The 21,658-nt window shown below is 37.9% G+C and overlaps 1 protein-coding gene across 2 annotated transcripts in view; it reads right to left on the reverse strand.

The window, feature by feature from the left end:
- The window catches only part of CYB5R4 (cytochrome b5 reductase 4), a 115,888-nt gene that overhangs the window by 37,580 nt on the left and 56,650 nt on the right, over window positions 1-21,658 (reverse strand). Inside the window, exons 5-9 of one of the 2 annotated variants that reach the window (XM_069598337.1) lie at window positions 17,997-18,026; window positions 15,096-15,156; window positions 10,920-10,977; window positions 9,003-9,096; window positions 5,199-5,231 (exon numbers count right to left, since the gene is read on the reverse strand). In XM_069598337.1, the coding sequence (XP_069454438.1) occupies window positions 5,199-5,231; window positions 9,003-9,096; window positions 10,920-10,977; window positions 15,096-15,156; window positions 17,997-18,026 (276 nt within the window). The remainder of the gene's footprint in view (window positions 1-5,198; window positions 5,232-9,002; window positions 9,097-10,919; window positions 10,978-15,095; window positions 15,157-17,996; window positions 18,027-21,658) is intronic. The other variant, XM_069598338.1, reaches the window with a different exon arrangement.

A 21,658-nucleotide genomic window follows, 5' to 3' on the forward strand; every position in this document is an offset into this window, starting at 1 on the left:
AATGAATCTCTATAAATTATCCTTATAATTATCAATCTTTAATAATTAAAAATATTTTATATTATCTTATTTTTGAATATTTGAAATAGTTTAGAATATATTAATATAATATTAATAATATAATAAGCTTGATTTTAATTTTATTTTTTCTTTTATTCTAAGTACATTTTTATTTTAAGGCCCTTTTAAGGAATGTGGGCATGAAGGGCCAGAAGACAGTCTTTCTAATCATGGACACTCAGATTAAAGAAGAAGCTTTTCTAGAGGATATTGAGAGTGTGCTTAATACTGGAGAAGTACCTAATATTTTTGCAGCAGATGAAAAATAAGAAGTGATGGAGGGAAATGCTTTTCAGGTTGTGCTGCTCCCAACTCAGAAAGGTTACCTTGAAACTTTTCTATTCTTCAATATAAATATGGCTTGTGCAGATAATTTTTGTAATCAAAAACTTTTTTTTTTAATTTAAAAATGTTTAAAATATAAATTTATTTTAATTGGAGGTTAATTACTTTACAATATTGTATTGGTTTTGCCATACATTGACATGAATCTGCCACGGGTGTACATGTGTTTCCCCACCCTGAAACCCCTCCCACCTCCCTCCCCATCACATCCCTCTGGGTCATCCCAAATATACCAGCCCCGAGCACCCTGTCTCATGCATTGAACCTGGACTGGCAATTTGTTTCGCATATGATAATATACATGTTCAATGCCATTCTCCCAAATCATCCCACCCTCGCCCTCTCCCACAGAGTCCGAAAGACTGTTCTATACATCTGTGTCTCTTTTGCTGTCTCGCATATAGAGTTATCATTAGCATCTTTCTAAATTCCATATATATGCATTAGTATACTGTATTGGTGTTTTTCTTTCTGGCTTACTTCACTCTGTAAAATAGGCTCCAGTTTCATCCACCTCATTAGAACGGATTCAAATGTATTCTTTTTAATGGCTGAGTAATACTCCATTGTGTGTATGTACCACAGCTTTCTTATCCATTCGTCTGCTGATGGACATCTAGGTTGCTTCCATATCCTGGCTATTATAAACAGTGCTGTGATGAACACTGGGGTACACGTGTCTCTTTCAGTTCTGGTTTCCTCAGTGTGTATGCCCAGAAGTGGGATTGCTGGGTCATATGGCAGTTCTATTTCCAGTTTTTTAAAGAATCTCCACACTGTTCTCCATAGTGGCTATGCTAGTTTGCATTCCCACCAACAGTGTAAGAGGGTTCCCTTTTCTCCACACCCTCTCCAGCATTTATTGCTTGTAGACTTTTGGACAGCAGCAATTCTGACTGGCCATTTACCTCATTGTGGCTTTGATTTGCATTTCTCTGACAATGAGTGATGTTGAGCATCTTTTCATGTGCTTGTTAGCCATCTGTATGTCTTCTTTGGAGAAATGTCTGTTTAGTTATTTGGCCCATTTTTTGATTGGGTCATTTATTTTTCTGGAATTGAGCTGCAGGAGTTGCTTGTATATTTTTGAGATTAATTGTCAGTTGCTTCATTTGCTATTATTTTCTCTCATTCTGAAGGCGGTCTTTTCACCTTGTTTATAGTTTCCTTTGTTGTGCAGAAGCTTTTAAGTTTAACTAGGTCCCATTTGTTTATTTTTGCTTTTATTTCCGATATTCTGGGAGGTGGGTCATAAAAGATCCTTCTGTGATTTATGTGGGAGAGTGTTTTGTCTGTTTTCCTCTAGGAGTTTTATAGTTTCTGGTCTTATGTTTAGATCTTTAATCCATTTTGAGTTTATTTTTGTGTACAGTGTTAGAAAGTGTTCTAGTTTCATTCTTTTACAGGTGGTTGACCAGTGTTCCCAGCACCAACTGTTAAAGAGATTGTCTTTTCTCCATTGTATATTCTTGCCTCCTTTGTCAAAGATAAGTATCCATAGGTGCGTGGATTTATCTCTGGGCTTTCTATTTTGTTCCATTGATCTATATTTCTGTCTTTGTGCCAGTATCGTACTGTCTTGATGACTGTGGCTTTGTAGTAGAGTCTGAAGTCAGGAAGGTTGATTGGTCCAGTTCCATTCTTCTTTCTCAAGATTGCTTTGGCTATTCGAGGTTTTTTGTATTTCCATACAAATTGTGAAATTATTTGTCCTAGTTCTCTGAAAAATACCATTGGTAGCTTGATAGGGATTGCAGTGAATCAATAGATTGCTTTGGGTAGTATACTCATTTTCACTATATTGATTCTTCTGATCCATGAACATGGTATATTTCTCCATCTATTAGTGTCCTCTTTGATTTCTTTCACCAGTGTTTTATAGTTTTCTATATATAGGTCTTTTGTTTCTTTAGGTAGATATATTCCTAAGTATTTTATTCTTTTCATTGCAATGGTGAATGGAATTGTTTCCTTAATTTCTCTATTTTCTCATTATTAGTGTATAGGAATGCAAGGGATTTCTCTGTGTTGATTTTATATCCTGCAACTTTACTATATCCATTGATTAGCTCTAGTAATTTTCTGGTGGAGTTTAGGGTTTTCTATACAGAGGATCATGTCTTCTGCAAACAGTGAGAATTTTACTGCTTCTTTTCCAACTTAGATTCCTTTTATTTCTTTTTCTGCTAAACCTTCCAAAACTATGTTGAATAGTAGTGGTCAAAGTGGGCACCATTGTCTTGTTCCTGACTTTAGGGGAAATGCTTTCAATTTTTCACCATTGAGGATAATGTTTGTCATATATAGCTTTTATTATGTTGAGGTATGTTCCTTCTATTCCTGCTTTCTGGAGAGTTTTTATCATAAATGGAGGATGAATTTTGTCAAAGGCTTTCTCTGCATCTGTTGAGATAATCACATGGTTTTTATCTTTCAGTTTGTTAATGTGGTGTATTATGTTGATTGATTTGTGGATATTGAAGAATCCTTATATCCCTGGGATAAAGCCCACTTGGTCATGAGGTATGATCTTTTTAATGTGTTGTTGGATTCTGTTTGTTAGAATTTTGTTAAGGATTTTTGCATCTATGTTCATCAGTGATATTGGCCTGTAGTTTTCTTTTTTTGTGGCATCTGGAAAAGGCAATGGCACCCCACTCCAGTACTCTTGCCTGGAAAATCCCATGGACGGAGGAGCCTGGTAGGCTACAGTCCATGGGGTCGCTAAGAGTCAGACACGACTGAGCGACTTCACTTTCTCTTTTCACCTTCATGCATTGGAGAAGGAAACGGCAACCCACTCCAGTGTTCTTGCCTGGAGAATCCCAGGGATGGGAGAGCCTGGTGGGCTGCTGTCTATGGGGTTGCACAGAATTGGACACGACTGAAGCGACTTAGCAGCAGCAGCAGTTTGTCTGGTTTTGGTATTAGGGTGATGGTGGCCCCATTGAATGAGTTTGGAAGTTTATCTTCCTCTGCAATTTTCTGGAAGAGTTTGAGTAGGATAGGTGTTAGAATTTCTCTAAATTTTTGGTAGAATTCAGCTGTGAAGCCATCTGTTTCTGGGCTTTTGTTTGTTGAAAGATTTCTGATTACAGTTTCAATTTCTGTGCTTGTGATGGGTCTGTTAAGATTTTCTATTTCTTCCTGGTTCAGTTTTGGAAAATTGTACTTTTCTAAGAATTTGTCCATCTTCCAAGTTGTCCATTATACTGGCACATCACTGCTGATAGTAGTCTCTTATGATCCTTTGTATTTCTGTGTTGTCTGTTGTGATCTCTCCATTTTCATTTCTAATTTTGTTGATTTGATTCTTCTCCCTTTGTTTCTTGAGTCGGCTAATGGTTTGTCAATTTTATTTATCTTCTCAAAGAACCAGCTTTTGGCTTTGTTGATATAATAAGCTTTAAAAGGTGATTATATTTTATGCATTAAATGTGTTTTTAAAGATTTAAAGTATATATATTTTTGCCTTTAGAAATAATATTAGTCTTCCTCACTGTAAACATAGAAATCAGCAGCAATTTAACTTTTAAAGACAGAATAGTTGGATGAATTCAATTCCATGAGCACTGATTTGAAGCTTAATAGACATAAAAAATCCTTGACTTCAGAGTTTAATTAATACAATTTATAGAACTTACTATGGTGTATACAGAAAAAGGAAGGTACAGAACCAGTGTAATATAATCTCACAGTGCTTTAAAATGAGAAACCACATATATACAAATATAGAGTAGAATATTATTCATCCTTAAAAAAGGGAATCCTGATAGTTGTAACAATCTATGATAAACCTAGAAGGCATTATACTAAGTGAAATAAATAAAACAGAGAAGACAAATACTGCATGGTAGCACTTATATGTGCAAATTAAAAAAAAAAAAGTCAAACTCATAGAAACAGTAGCAAAACAGTGCCAGGTGTCAGGGGAGAGGGGGAAATAGGAAGAGGTTGACAAAAGAGTATGAACTTTCAGCTATAAGGTGAATAAGGTCTGAAGATCTCATGTATAACATGGTGACTGCAGTTGATCACACTGTCTTGTATAACTGAAATTATACACAAAAGTAAACATGTGAGATGATGAATGTGTTAATTTGATTGTGTGAATCTTCATAATGTATACCTTTATTGAATCAACATGTTGTATACTTTAAATCTTTAAATAGAACACAATTTTGTTAATTATATCTCAATAAAGCTAAAGAAAAAAAACTACCATTCTCTGATGAGTCTTCTATTGTTAAACAGCTGTGTAAAATCCATGGTGCATTTATATGTAATGATATACATAATTTAATATGCTTTGGGTCTCCTGCATTGCAGGAAGACGTTTTACCATATGAGCTACCAGGGAAGCCCTTGTTAACATTAAATATTTATATATACACTTAAGAAAGACTTGTCTGGTCAAGTATTTCTACAAGCTACACGTCAGGAATAGGGCAGGAGGGAAGAATGGAGACAAGAATTTTTTTTCTAATGAGAGGAAATGAAAAGGGCACAGATGAATAAGGGAAAAGGAATAAGGGGTAGGAGGAACTGAAACCAGAGGCAAAAGGTATATTTACAAATTAACATATAAGTCTATATAGAAAACATCATATCCCTGTTCTGCAACATGAAAATATACATGTGAACAATAAGACAAACTGCTGTCCCCCCATACATGCATATGTATATGTGTGTATATGCACATAAATACATTACATTGGTAGCCATCCCTCAATAGGTGTGTATGTATGTGTGTGCGTGTATATGTACATATATACATTATGTTGGTAGCTTACCAGAAAAATCTTCCTGAATCTCATGACTTAGGGCTGGAGAAAAAGAAAAAAAAATTCAGTTAAGATCCAACTTCAATTCCTACAGTCTACAAACACAGTATAAGATCATTTAAATGGTTCTTTCATGCACTATTTCAAATCTCTCAAACATATCCTAAGAAACCATAAGAAAAACTGAATGCAACCAAAATGTATGTACTTTGAGAAAAAAAATTTAAATATATTTAGTTGTTCCATTTCTCTCCTTATTAATTAAAGAGTAAATATTCAATTGCCCACAAGTGGGTAACCCACACTGGTTTAAGGATGGTCTCAGCCTGACAAATCCTACAAACCAAGGAAGGAGCAGGGCAGGGAAAGAGGCAGCACATGAAACACACAAGCTCCAGGGTGTGCACATGTGCATGTGGGGATAGGCCAGGTCTGGGTCTGGATAAATTTTTCTTTTCTTATTGTTCTCTAAGTTGGATAGTCATTTAGAAGAACTGTATGAAAAAGATCTTCATGACCAAGATAATCACGATGGTGTGATCACTCACCTAGAGCCAGAAATCCTGGAATGTGAAGTCAAGTGGGCCTTAGGAAGCATCACTATGAACAAAGCTAGAGGAGGTGATTCAATTCCAGTTGAGCTATTTCAAATCCTGAAAGATGATGCTGTGAAAGTGCTGCACTCAATATGCCAGCAAATTTGGAAAACTCAGCAGTGGCCACAGGACTGGAAAAGGTAAGTTTTCATTCCAATCCCAAAGAAAGGCAATGCTAAAGAATGCTCAAACTACTGCACAATTGCACTCATCTCACATGCTAGTAAGGTAATGCTCAAAATTCTCTAAGCCAGGCTTCAGCAATACGTGAACTGTGAACTTCCAGATGTTCCAGCTGGTTTTAGAAAAGGCAGAGGAACCAGAGATCAAACTGCCAACATCCACTGGATCATCGAAAAAGCAATAGTTCCAGAAAAACATGTATTTCTGCTTTACTGACTCTGCCAAAGCCTTTGACTGTGTGGATCACAATAAAATGTGGAAAATACTGAAAGAGATGGGAATACCAGACCACCTGACCTGCCTCCTGAGAAACCTGTATGCAGGTCAGGAAGCAACAGTTAGAACTGGACATGGAACAACAGACTGGTTCCAAATAGGAAAAGGAGTATGTCAAGGCTGTATATTGTCACCCTGCTTATTTAACTTATATGCAGAGTACATCATGAGAAATGCTGGGCTGGAAGAAACACAAGCTGGAATCAAGATTGCCGGGAGAAATATCAATAACCTCAGATATGCAGATGACACCACCCTTATGGCAGAAAGTGAAGAGGAACTAAAATGCCTCTTGATGAAAGTGAAAGAGCAGAGTGGAAAAGTTGGCCTAAAGCTCAACATTCAGAAAACGAAGATCATGGCATCCGGTCCCATCACTTCATAGGAAATAGATGGGGAAACAGTGGCTGACTTTATTTTTTGGGGCTCCAAAATCACTGCAGATGGTGATTGCAGCCATGAAATTAAAAGATGCTTTCTCCTTGGAAGGAAAGTTATGACCAACCTAGAGAGCATATTAAAAAGGCAGAGACATTATTTTGTCAACAAAGGTCTATCTAGTAGTCAAGGCTATGGTTTTTCCAGTAGTCATGAATGGATGTGAGAGCTGGACTATAAAGAAAGCTGAGCACCAAAGAATTGGTGCTTTTGAACTGTGGTGTTAGAGAAGACTCTTGAGAGTCCCTTGGACTATGAGGAGATTCAACCAGTCCGTCCTAAAAGAGATCAGTCCTGGGTGTTCATTGGAAGGACTGATGTTGAAGCTGCTCCAATACTTTGGCCACCTGATGTGAAGAGCTGACTCATTTGAAAAGACCCTGATGCTGGGAAAGATTGAGGGCAGGAGGAGAAGGGGACTACACAGAGGAAGAGATGGTTGGATGGCATCACCGACTCAACAGACATGAGTTTGGGTAAACTCCGGGAGTTGGTGATGGACAGGAAGGCCTGGTGTACTGTGATTCATGGGGTCGCAAAGAGTCAGACATGACTGAGTGACTGAACTGAACTGAACTGTGTGTCACACACTTTGCAGATGCTGTGGGTACCACAGTTAGTGAAAGGGAAAAATCTGTGCCCTTCCAGAACTTACATCCCGGAAGAGGGAGATGAAGTATTTTTACAAACATCTGTTCTAAAGTTCTCTATGTTAATATGGTTCTGTGAAACTTACAATTTTGATTCTGATTTAATATTAGCAACCAGGAGTTTCACATTTTTGACTGTGGAGCTTTTGTTTTTTCATACATGTGCTAACTACAGTTAGCTATGGTGTGAACAAAACTAGCCATAAAATATTTGAAACATAATAAATGCTGACACAGAAGTCTTTGTTAAAAAACAACAACCATGACAGAGCTAATGAATAATATATACTTTTTTAGACATCTGAGTTTTTTATTAAAGCTCTCCCTAAGAGGCAATATATATTAGATCATATGCAGGTAAAAAATAAGATAGAATGTATTTCCAGAAGAAAGGTTTAAGATTTGAGGTTGATTAATCTAATGAATGGGGGAAAATAAGAAACAAAAAACATTTATCAACTTCAATCAAATTAAGGAATAAATGTCCCTCGTTAAGAAAGCCATGAGCACAATCCCGAGTCAGCTGAGATCTGGAGATTTTCAGTTTGTTTTACAAAAGTAAACAGAACATTCTTTACATAAGAATGCATGCTTAAGATACAGTTTTCTTCTTGTTGTTTTGGTTTGTTTCCTTTTTACTTTTTAACTGGAATATTACCTTCTTTGAAGGAGAAAAGAATGAAATCCTAGAGTCATTACCGGTGAGAAATGGATTAGGAATCTGCTATTAATACCTTTGATTCCAGCTTTCAGTCCTGAGTTCTTTTCCCTGATATATCTGCAACCTCTCAAAACAGACAGAAGTGAATTATATGGTTGGTCTCTGGCTGTGAAGGGACAGGCACTGGACGGTATAGTACAACCTTGTGGCCTAGGCTACTGTGATGTAGCCTCTGATTTCCCATGACAGAGCTGGCAAGAGATAGGCCAATGGAACAGCGCCTGATGACTCCACTCACCAGGAGCACATAACAGGCAGGCCTCTGGAGATGTGTTTGCAGGTATTAAGTAATAGGATCTTACAAAGCTGGGCCAGCAAGTATTTCATATGACTGATTTTGATCACATCTAATCTAACTGTTTAAACTTGGGAAAAGTGAGGTCATACTGCCATTTGCTAGCCCTTTCACTAGTATAAAGAAATAATGGAAACAAAAACAAAAACAAAAAAAGACAAAAACTGATCAAAAAATGATAAACCAGGCTTCTCTGGTGGCTCAGTGATGAAGACCTGCCACGCAGGAGACACAGGTTTGATCCTAGCCCAGAAGGTCCCACAGGCCATGGGGCAGCTGGGCCTGTGCACCACAGCTATTGAGCCTGTGCTCTAGAGCTCGGGAGCCGTAACTACAGAGCCCATGTGCCACAACTACTAAAGCCCACATGCCCTGGAATCCATGCTCCACAACAAGAGAAGACACCACAAGAAGAAGCCTATGCACTGCAACTAGAGAGCAGACCCCACTCGCCACAACTAAGATAAAGTCCACATAGGAACAAAGACCCAGCACAGCTAAAAATAAACAAGTAAATCAATAAATATTTAAAATGACAAACCAAAATGACAGTAGCAGATAAAATATTATAGTTTATTAAGACTCTACAACCAGTTACGACTATACTTTAAGTAAACAAAAATTGTTTCCATGAATATAAAATAAGTTACTTACCAACATGAACAAGGTATGAATAATCCTTGATAACTGTCTCGACTCTAAAGGAATCATCCCGATGATCAACTATTACTGAATCTAAATTGATATCCTTAAACAGAAATAGAAAAGAGAAAGTAAACTTTTTTCTAAACTCTATCATTATACATTTAAGCTGATCAGTGGAAGTTCACATGGTAATTATTTACAGAGCCCACAAGCTAAATCCACATTACTCCTATTTTTTGCTCTCTCATACAACCTTGTTCTTCTCCTTCAAAGCATACATCATAATTTTAACTACGTATTTGTCCATGCTTAATGTCTACCTTACCCGTTCTTCTGTAAACTCTAAGCACAAGGGACTGTCTTAACACAACTTCTTAAGCTCAGCTTATCAAAAAAACAAACAAAAAAAAACCACTAGCAACTTTTCAGATGTCTCTAGTTTCTACATAGCTTTGATGCAGTTATTTTTGTGCCTGTCATTTACACAAGGAACACATCTTTCAACATAGTAAGCTCTTTCTTCCCCTCAGTCATCCACCCTCTGTGCCTCACTGGTATCACCAATGGGAGGAGATAGATCCCAGGCTCCCTAGGCCCCTGCCCTCTTGGTTCTAGACTGCTTGGTGAGGAGGGAGTAGGAGGTGGGACATGCAGTGCCTCTGGACATCCTGGCTCTTTCAGGCAGAGGCTGGCCACTCCAGCAGGACCATCAAATCCTACTTCAGGAGGAGGAGGAACTCACTCACTCAGATGCAGTTCTGCCATGGCAGAAGTAGCATGAATTCTCAGGAATCCTTGGCTGCCAGAATTTGTCTCTAAATCTCTATGGTTCCTCAAGTGTGGAGACCCTGCAGGCTGCTGGAGGATGTGCCTGGAGATGGTGGAAGTTGCCTGCTTATTCATCTGATTTCCCAGGTTGGACTGTAAGCCTGGTGAGGTCTCAGTCTCTATGAATCTGGCCCACCTGTAGATTTCTGAATTCTACAGCAGTGTCCAGAATGAAGCAGTGTTCAATAAATACTTAATGAATAAGTTAATTCCCTCATTTTAGTTTCCAGAGGACATCTAAAGCTGGTTAGTAGCTTAAGCGTACTAAGACACACCAATCCTCTCTCCTGTCTCTTGAATTCCAATTCATGTGCAGGAAATCAGTTCATATGGTGAAGTTAAACTGGGATTCTCACTGCTGTTCAGTTCAGTTCATTTGTTCAATTGTGTATGACTCTTTCCAACCCCATGGACTGCAGCATGCCAGGCTTCCCCACGCCATCATCAACTCCCGGAATTTGCTCAAACTCATGTCCATTGAGTTGGTGATGCCATCCAACCATCTCTTCCTCTGTCGTCCTCTTCTTTTCCTGCCTTCAATCTTTCCCAGCATCAGGGTCTTTTCTAGTAAGTCAGTTCTTCATATTAGCTGGCCAAAATATTGGAGTTTCAGCTTCAGCATCAGTCCTTCCAATGAATATTTGGGACTGATTTTCTTTAGAATTGACTGGTTTGATCTCCTTGCAGTCCAAGGGTACTCACTGCTGTTATCCATGCATAAAAACAAACAAAATCACAGAAGAGCATATAAAATAATGGGTTGGCTGAAAGGTTTCTTCGGGATTTTGTACGATGTTATGGAAAAAAATCAGATTGAACTTGGCCAACCCACTACTTCCTGTTTTTTTTCCTGAGATGCTATGGCATGTTTGTTAAGAGCTTATACTATGGAGCCAGCCTGTCTGGGATCAAAATGTTAGATCTGCCATTTACTGTGTGACTCTGCTAAATTACCTAATCTCTGTTTCCTCACCTGTAAAATAGGGATAATGAAAGGATCTATCTCATAGAATTGCTGTAAATTAATACAAGATGAGTGCTCAGAAATGTGCCTGCATGTAGCTTTTTATTTTTTTCTGATGTTAAAAACATGTTTACCTTCTGTTTAGTATATATGACGATGGTGACTAAAGAGTCTGTTTGGAACCAGTCATAGCTGTAAAATATTCAAAAAAGAATGAACAATTATATGCATTAACATAAATTAACCATTAAAGATATAATTTTAAAATATATACAATCAAAAAAACATATAATATGATACAATAGATACATGATTTAAAGCATTTATTTTGAAACCTACAATAAGAAATACATTTTTTGAGGGAAAGTTTTTCACTAAATAATCAGTAGTGTGAGATGAAATAATTTGCAATTATTTCTCAATTTAAAATACCTATACTTCCATGTTTATGCCCCAACCATTAATGCCAAAGCAGCTGAGGTTAACCAATTCTTTGAAGACCTACAAGACCTTCTAGAATTAACACCAAAAACAGATGTCCTTTTCATCATAGGAGACTGGAATGCAAAAGTAGGAAGTCAAGAGATATCTGGAGTAACAGGCAAGTTTGGCCTTGAAGTACAAAATGAAGCAGGGCAAAGGCTAACAGAGTTTTGTCAAGAGAACACACTGGTCATAGCAAACACCCTCTTCCAATGACACAAAAGATGACTCCACACATAGACATCACCAGATGATTAATACTGAAATCAGGTTGATTATAATCTTTGCAGCCAAAGATAGAGAAGCTCTATACAATCAGCAGAAATAAGACCTGGAGCTGACTGTGGCTCAGATCATGAGCTCTTCTCTGAGAAATTCAGGCTTAAATTGAAGAAAGTAGGGAAAAACACTAGGCCATTCAGATATGACCTAAATCAAAACCCTTATGATTTTACAGCAGAAATGACAAAAATATCTGGTACACAGATTGCCTGAAAAACTATGGACAGAGGTTTGTAACACTGTACAGCAGGTGTTGATCAAAACCACCCCAAAGAAAAAGAAATGCAAGAGGGCAAACTGGTTGTCTAAGGAGGCTTTACAAAGAGCTGATGAAAGAAGAGAAGCCAAATGCAAAGGAAAAAGGAAAGATATACCCACCTGAATGCAGAGTTCCAGAGAATAGTAAGGAGAGAAAAGAAAGCCTTCTTACATGAACAATGCAAAGAAAAGAGGTAAACAACAGAATGGAAAAGAACAGAAATCTCTTCACGAAAACTGGAGATATCAAGGGAACATTTCATTAAAGAATGGGCACGTTGAAATGACAGAAATGGCAAGGACCTAAGAGAAACAGAAGAGATTAAGAAGAGGTGGTAATAAAACACAGAAGAACTATACAAACAATGTTGCATGACTGAAATAACGACAATGGTGTGGTCACTCACGGAGAGCCACACATCCTGGGATGTGAAGTCAAGAGGGCCTTAGGAAGAATTACACCAACAAAGCTAGTGGAGGTGATGGAATTCGAGCTGAGCCATTTCAAATCCTGAAAGATGATGCTGTTTAAGTCAGCTCAATGCATCAGCAAATTTGGAATGCTCAGCAGTGGCCACAGGACTGGAAAAGGCCAGTTTTCATTCCAATACCAAAGAAAGGCAATGCCAAAGAATGTTCAAGCAACCATAAAAGTATACTTATTTCACGTTAGTAAGGTAATGCTCAAGATCCTTCAAGCTAGGCTTCAGCAGTATGTGAACCAAGAAATTCCCAATATACAAGCTGAATTTAGAAAAGGCAGAAGAATCAGAGATCAAAATTGCCAACATCCATTAGAGAAAGCAAGGGAATTCCAGAAAAGCATCTACTTCTCGTCATTGACTATGTTAAAGCCTTTGACTGTGCTGATCACAACAAATCAGAAAATTCTTAAAGAGATAGGAATACTAGACTAACTTACCTGAGAAATCCATATGCAGGTCAAGAAGTCAAGAAGCAATAGTTAGAACTGGACATGGCAAACAGACTGGTTCAAAAATTGGGAAAGGAGTATGTCAAGTCTGTATAATGTCACCCTGCTTATTTAACTTATATGAATACCATGCAAAATGCCAGGCTGGACGAATCACAAACTGGAATCAAGATTGCTGGCAGTAATATTAATAACCTCAGACATGCAGATGATACTACTCTAAAGGCAGAAATCGAAGAGGAACTAAAGAGCCTCTCAATGAGGGTAAAAAAGGAGAGTGAAGAAAGCTGGCTTAAAATTCAACATTAACGAAATGAAGATTGTGGCATCTGGTCCCACCACTTCATGGCAAATGGAAGGGGAAAAAAACTGGAAGATTTTATTTTCTTGGTCTCCAAGATCACTACAGACAATGACTGCAACCATTAAAAGACATTTGTTCCTTGGAAGGAAAGCTATCATAAACCTATACAGCATATTACAAAGCAGAGACATCGCTTTGGTGACAAAGGTCTGTATAGTCAAAGCTATGGTTTTTCCAATAGTCATGTACAGATGTGAGAGCTAGACAATAAAAATGGCTGAACACCAATGCTTTTGAACTGTGGTGCTAGAAAAGACTTTTGAGAGTCCATTGGACTGCAAGGAAATCAAACAAGTCAATCCTAAAGGAAACCATGAGTATTCAGTAGAAGGACTGATGCTGAAGCTCCAATACTTTGGCCACCTGATGGGAAGAGTCGACTCCTTGGAAAAGACCCTGATGTTGGGAAAGATTGAGGGCATGAGGAAAAGGGCGACAGAGGATAAGATGGATGGATGGCATAATTGACTCAATGACCATGAGTCTGAGCAAACTCCGGGAGATGGTGAAGGACAGAGAAGCCTGGCTTGCTGTACTCCATGGGGCTTCAAGGAGTCAGATATAACTTAGTAACTGAACAACAACAATACTTCATGTATACCAGCAAATACATGGACATATACTACAGGTATACCAACTGGGATAAAAACAAACCACCTCCTCGACAAGGCACTTTTTATAAAGGTTACACATCTAAAATGCCTTGTATCAGAGCAATAACACAAGATATTTTATTAAGGAAAATGACAAAATCAACATGCTTATTACCTTGACTCTTTCCTGTCACAAATATATTACCCACGAAATTAATTCACCAAGGATATTTAACAGTCAACAGCAAAAATTTAAGGAAAAGCTACATCATCTGTTTTATAAGACTTCTGATCAAATTGATTTAGTTTTTGTTCTTATTACCTGTATACAGACCCCCAGTGTGAATCTTACAAGAGATACCCCGAGGCCCTTAACTTAAAATTGTATATGAAATAACTTAACAGATATAAAAAGTATAGCAGGATGCTACTGTTACAGACTCACCTTGTGGGGAAAGGTGTTAAGAGAAAAATGACATAACACACATAACCCGAGGGCATGTGAAATATCATTAACAAAATTATACATGGATTGCTTAATTTACTAAGTGCAATACATTTCCAAGAATTTTCATTAAAACACTGATAAAACAAACTAGACATGCAAACTAATGCTGTTGTTGTTTAGTTGCTAAGTTGTGTCTCTTTTGCAACCCCATGGACTGTAGCCTGCCAGGCTCCTCCTCTGTCCATGCGATTTCCCAGGCAAGAATACTGGAGTGAGTTGCCATTTCCTTCTCTAGAGGATCTTCCCGACACAGGGGTTGAACCTGCATCTCCTGCATTAGCGGAAGGATTCTTGACCACTGAGCCACTAGGGAAGCATATTATAGTTGAATAAATTATGGATACTTGATCAATTTCCATCATATGATGGAATACAGACCAGAAAATGCCTTTGCAGAATATTTCATGACATACAAAATTGATCACAGCATATACTGTAATACCAATACTGTCAGAATAATATGTAAATAGGTACTACATGAATCAAAGTGGATGGAATAAACCAAATATTAAGAGTATATATTTAGGGTTGATGGGACCAACTTTTACCACTTTCTTTTGTATTTCCTCATGTTTCCAAGTTTGCTAACATGAATATATATGTGATAATCAGAGAAAAATAGTTTTAAATAGTTCTTTTTTTAAGTTGGTGTTTAAAATGGGTTGTGGTGTTTAAAATGGGTTATACTTCAGTTATGCTAAAAATTCATATTTAGGGAACAGCTAATTTTTCAACAATGCCTGATAAATGAGGCAGTGCAGTTCTTGTATCAAAAAAGTATGATTAATATAATAAGCAATAAATCAAACTTAGAGCCATTTTTTTTAATGTGCATATTTTGGTGTAGAACTGATTAAGCTTTAAAGAAAGTAAAATTAGAAAGCATACCTTGGAGAACTAGGACTTTCTTTGGCAAGTGTATCTGTCACTTGGCTTTGAGGAAGCATGCCTTCACAAAGAAAAATAAACAAAACAGCTTCAGTTCATCTACGTAGCATTTTTCTTTTTTTCACCCCATCTCTCCAGTAAACTTCTTATTGAAATATTATAAAAGGAGACAAGTCATAAATATACTACTCAATGAATTTTCATCTGTAAAACATACCCTTGTAACCATCACCCTCCTTGTGCCCTTCTATTTACCACCTCTCCTCCAAGGTAATCACTATTCTGACTTTTAACATCACAATTAGTTTTTGCCTGCATTTGGCCTTTGTGAAAAAGTGGAATCATAAAACATGCTTTCTTTTGGTCTGGGTTTTTGGGACAGTTCCATAGACATTACACTTAATGTCAAATTAGCATGATTAATAGTAAGCAATGAGTCAGGTCTGGAGCTTTCTGAGATGTTATCCATGCTGCTGAATGCATTAGTCGTTTGTTCTGTTTTACTACTGAGTATTATTATACTCTCTGAATATACCATATACTAGAATCTATTCATTCTACTGTTGACGGATATTTTGGCAGTTTTTGGCGATTACCTATAGTGCTGTTATTAATATTCTTGATACATGTACACACTCATTCTTAAAGAACATCCATCTACATATCTGGTAGGTATACAGGACATGAGTATGTGTAGCTTTAGTAAACACTGCTAAACAGTTTTCCAAAAAGGTCATACCAACTTACAGTTTTTACCATGAGGGTATGGATGCCTGGTTGCTCCACTACCTTGCTGACACGTGGTATTCTGTCTTTTTCATTTTAGACTTTCTTGTGGGTGTGTCTCAACATCACATTTTAAATGGCCACCAAGGCTCTGGTTTTTGAATTATTTTTGAAAACTCTGAGAACAGGGAAGAGCTTCAGAGATTCTGCAAACATTAACTATTTTTCTTCTGCAATAGGAGTGTACTCTTTGTGCAGGAAAAAAAAAATTAGGCTTTGGCGAGTCTTAGAATTCTCAATTAGGAGTCATGGTAATTATAAAGTCAGTGTTGGGAGGCACCTAGGAGAAGCGGTAGTTTAGAGGTTTTCAAGACTCTTCTTATCCAGAATATCTTCTGTTAAAACACAAGCGAATTGATGGACTTATGTCAATTTGAAGAGACTGGGTCTCTAGAGGAATGCTGGCTTCAGTGTTTTAAATGACGTTTAAATAATGACACAGAAGGCAGGCAGATGACGTCTGTAAATACGCTGACTTAACCATAAACACTTATATAAGCCAACATACATATTCATATAAAAGAGGTAACTGTGCTGGCCAGACCACTGGACAATGTAATATCACATTTTTAAGGCCACTGTTAACTGACATGTTAAGTGCCATGCACCCAAAGGAAAGCAATGTGGCGGGAAAGGAAGCAGCCAATCAGTAATTAGCCCTTAAGGAAAGGCTGTTTGCCTAGTATCATGGAAGAATAAAGTATCAGCTGAAACCCAAGAACAGTCCTTCCTTTAATGCGGTGATCCTGTCAGACAAACAACTGCAGGTGGCACATCACAAACTGTATATATTAGTCTATAGAAGACTATCTCCTCTACTTGAAAAAGAAGAGGAAATTCATCTGGCAATCTAGCTTGCTAGCTGAATTTCTACAACTTTCTTGTCCAAAATAGGAAGGAAAAAATGCATTTTAAAACATATATTAGTATTACAGTTCAGTCAGAGTAGCTCCATGCAGTTTTGAAAGTCTCACACCAAAATTTTTGAGGGGGTTAGGGGTAGTGTCAGTCATGATTCCAAATCATAGCGAATGGCTGAGGAGAGCTGCCGAGCCCAGAGAAGAGGGGATTAATAGGCTACTCAGTATCTGCAGTAGACACTGGAGGAGAGCCCTGTGCCTGAGGGAGAGGTGCCCTCAGCCTGGCGTCGGAGGGGGAACTCCGAGTCAATCCAAGTATAGTTAAGTCCCCTACATAAGAACCTTGAAGTCTTGAACTTTCGAAGATGCAAACGTGCATTCACATGTCAAATCATGTAAGTCAGTTCATGTGTATAGTGTACACTGTCACATGCATGCATCCTCTACAAGTGGTTGTGCTTCTGTGTACTGCACTGTACAGTTCTGTATAGAGTGCATGTGTGCTAAGTTGCTTCAGTTGTGTCCAACTCTCTGAGACCCCATGGACTTTAGCTTTCCAGTCTCCTCTGTCCATGAGATTCTCCAGGCAAGAATACTGGAGTGAGTTGCCACGCCCTCCTCCAAGGGATCTTCCCCACCAAGGGACTGAACCTGTATCTCCTTTGCCTTCTGCACTGGCAGCTGGGTTCTTTACCACTAGTGCCACCTGGGAAGCTGGGTACAGAGTATACTAGTACAGTATCTTTATTTCAAGCCCAGGATACTTGGAAGCAAGTGCAAAGGCAGCAGTGATGCAGCTGGTATTGTTGTACTTTTCAAAGTACTATAAGAGTAAAAATGTTTTCTTTTTTGTTTTTTAAAATTTATTAGTTGTGTGAAAAGTATTATAAACCTGTTATACACTACCATATAGCCTATTGTGTTAGTTGAGTACCTAGGCTAACTTTGTTGGACTTATGAACAAATTGGACTTATGAAGACACTCTTGGAACAGAACTTGTTCATATATAGGGGACTTACTGTCTTCAAGCTGAGGACAGATGAACACAAGTTCAGAGATGCCACAGAAAGGGCTATAGAAAGAGTCATAGCTTCAATAAGGGATCTACAGAGTCCTGTCAAATCCTCTAAGCTTAGCAAGTAAACACATCTTTTGCATAAAAATATCTAAATATCCCAAATAATTCTGTTAGGCATTTTGTATACAATCATGTGAATATGATTCAGTTTTTTACTATCAATGTATACGACTTACCATTTAAGACTTTCTTTTCCTCATGATAGTCTGTACAGCAGTTTAGGAAAATAAAAAAGTTAGTTAAGAAAAGTGTAACATCAGAGAAGATCAGTTTCTATTATTGACATAAGGATAACAGCCCTCTTCTAAAAGGGCTTTCTTTAAGAAAAGCCCTGAGGAGAGAAATAAGGCTGATAAACAGATGGCCTATCTTTTAAGTAAGTCATTTCATCTCTGAAGACTGCGAAGTCATTTCTGCAGATGTTTGTCTCAGAATTCACTGGGCTTTCCCCTCCTTTTCTGGATTCCCCCCCACCCCAATATCTTGGTGAATTTCTTTAGAACGCACATAAAGACCTGAGTTTTCTCCAGGTTGTCATTATCTAAATTAGTCAAAACTATCCAAAATTTATCAGATTACACTTTATATCAGAAACATACTTATTAACCCAAAGAAAGACACATTACTACCTTTCTCTCTTAACTAGGTGAGCACTTAAAATGATTATTCAAATTTAAATGGCCAAGTGCTGAAATATGTTAAGATTTTCACTTGTATATCAATACAATCAATCATTAGGGTTACAAGCCAGAAAAAGTTTAATGGGTGTTTTCTTTCAGGACGGCAACCAGCTCACAAATCTATATTATACCTTGATCACCACAAGTTTTATAACCATATGTCAAAATAAAACCCTCAGCAAGTTGCCAGAGTTCTCTTAAAAAGAAAAAAAAAAAAAAAAGAATGCCAAGCTAACACAAAATATTCAAGTAAACTGAATTGACAGACATAGACATTACTTAACATGACATCACCTTGTTTTGTAGAAAAAGAAACCAAAATATGTACATCCAAGCTTTCAAATTTTTTTATATTTTAATTTTCAATCAACCAGAGACCTCATAAAATTAGTACCACTTGTCACTCACGTCATAAAATAACTATGATTAAGGAGGTCAAATAACCATTCTTTTATTTTCCCCATTTTACTGAAATAAGTTCAGAGCTGAAAGGGCTCTTAACAACACACACCAAATTATCATCCATTTTCCTCAGTGAAGGTTGAAAATAGAGGTCAGGACTTGAATGAAACCCATGGCTCTTCAGCAGTAAAGCTGAGGTTAAACTTTATATCCCCTGAACTGAACATCATTTTTCTTAATATGCCATTGAGAGAGTTAATACTTTCTCAAAAGACACAAGGCCTACAAACCATTTAAATTATGTCTCAAAATGAGTTTTGTTTCTCAACCTCTAGATAAAAATCTAGTCATTAGTTTCCAAGGGATCACTGATGGTCCGGCTTGGCAACTGACCTCCATCCAATTTTACCTGTCTTTGCTACTGTACTTGCGATCATTGGTTTTATCGTAGAACAAATAACAAACTCACCATAACAAAAGTAAATCAAGTCTATTTTCAGTGCACAACATATTTGGCAGTTCGATGAATCTCATTGATCATGTAAAATAATTTGCTTTTATCTAAGAGACTCACAGATTTTAAACATTTCTTCCAAGTAATTTGTTTCTAGAGGGAAAAAAAAATCATCTCCTATGATTACTTCCCATGTGATGTGAATTGATTTGAACCTGTCAGATCCTGCTAAATTAACTGCTTTTTTCTGAGCTTTTTTTTTTCTTTAATATAAGAAGTACCAGCAAGAAGAGAATACCTACTTAAATGATCCAAAAAACCTTTAAAGCTCTACAAGTCTTATCTTTGCAATTCTTTTGGAAAACTGAGTCACAGAAATAAAAAGAGAGTATTCTTTATTATGAAGCATAGTCACATCTGAGTCATTTTAGGCACGAGATACTTTCCTCTTTAACAAAAAACTTAACATTCTGTCTTGTTAACTAATTCTACTATTTGGTTGGCTCCATGGCCAAGAAAATTTGCATCTTCTTGTAACATTGGTTAGAGTGCATTACTCTGCTAAGAGCCTCTGCTTTCTGGAAAGTGAAACTCACTCTGTCATGTCCAACTCTTTGAGTAAACATGGACTGTAGCCTGCCAGGCTCCTCTGACCATGGATTTTTCCAGGCAAGAATACTGGAGTGGGTTGCCATTTCCTCCTCCAGGGGCTCTTCCCAATCCAAAGAGCGAACCAACATCTCTTGTGGCTCTGGGATTGGCAGGCAGATTCTTTACCATTGAGTCACCTGGGAAGCCTCTAGTGTCTCTGAAGTGAAGTCGCTCAGTTGTGTCTGACTATTTGCGACCCCATGGACACCAGGCTCCTCCATCCACGGGATTTTCTAGGCAAGAGCACTAGAGTGGATTGCCATTTCCTTCTCCAGGGAATCTTCCTGACCCAGGGATTGAACCCAGGTCTCCCACATTGTAGACAGATGCTTCACCATCTGAGCCACCAGTCTGGCAGGGAGAGAAATCAATCCAAGAACCACTGGTGTATACCAAAGGAAAATAAATTATTCAAAAGAGGATAACTTTAATGAGGTGATCGCTACCTTACAAAAAGAAGTATCCAGGATTTCTTTCAAGGATGAACTTTTCTAATTAAATAACTATTATTAGTTAAGGAAGGTATATTTACCTACAAGCTTCAGTATCTGAACTTTTAAACTGAGGTTGTTAGAACAGAATCCCTCTTTCACCTTGAAAGTATTCTCCTGGTCTATGGCTCTAAGTGCTTTATAGTCAGTAGCTGCTTGAGAAAACAAACATGAAAAGTCAAAACATAAAGCATTAATATTAGAAATCATGATAAACCTATGAGAAATTAAGAAGAAACACCCAAGTGGTGCTAGTGGTAAAGAATCTGTCTGCCAATACAGGAGATACAAGAGATCTGGGTTCGATCCCTAGGTTGGGAAGATTCCCTGGAGAAGGAAATGGCAACCCACTCCAATATTCTTGCTTGAACAATTTCAAGGACAGAGGAGCCTGGTGGGATACAGTTTATGTTTCACAAAGAGTCAGACAAGACTGAGCAAGCACAAGTGTGTGTGTGCACACACACACATGCACATTTCTGACATGAGCTATGCCATTACAAAATGTGACTGTTTTACAGAATGACCATCATTACAAATAAATGCTGGAAAGGATGTGGAGAAAAGGGAACCTCCTACACTGTTGGTGGGAGTATAAATTGGTACAGTCACTAGTATGGAAAACAGTACAGGGGTTCCTCAAAAACCTAAAAACAGTATTACCATATGCTGGTGCTATGGTACCATAGTGTATGGTACCTAATGGTACCATATGATGGAGAAGACTCCTGAGAGTCCCTTGGACAGCAAGGAGATCAAACCAGTCCATCTAAAGGAAATCAGCCATGAATATTCATTGAAATGACTGATGCTGAAGCCGAAGCTCCAAAACTCTGGCCAACTGATATGAAAAGCTGACTCATTAAAAAAGACCCTGATGCTGTGGCAAAGACTGAAGGCAGGAGGAGAAGGTTGTGACACAGAATGAGATGGTTGGATGGCATCACTGACTCAATGGACATAAGCCTGAGCAAACTCCACGAGAGAGTGAAGGACAGGGAAGCCTAGCATGCTGCAGTCCATGCTGGGGTCGCACAGAGTGGGACATGGCTGAGTGAATGGACGATAACCAGCAATCCCATTCCTGAGTGTGTATCTAGAGAAAACTCTAATTAAATAAGATATAGACAAAGCTAGCAACAAGAGTCACATTAGCCAAG

The sequence above is a fragment of the Ovis canadensis genome, chromosome 8 (assembly GCF_042477335.2).
Source record: "Ovis canadensis isolate MfBH-ARS-UI-01 breed Bighorn chromosome 8, ARS-UI_OviCan_v2, whole genome shotgun sequence".
Lineage (NCBI taxonomy): Eukaryota > Metazoa > Chordata > Mammalia > Artiodactyla > Bovidae > Ovis > Ovis canadensis.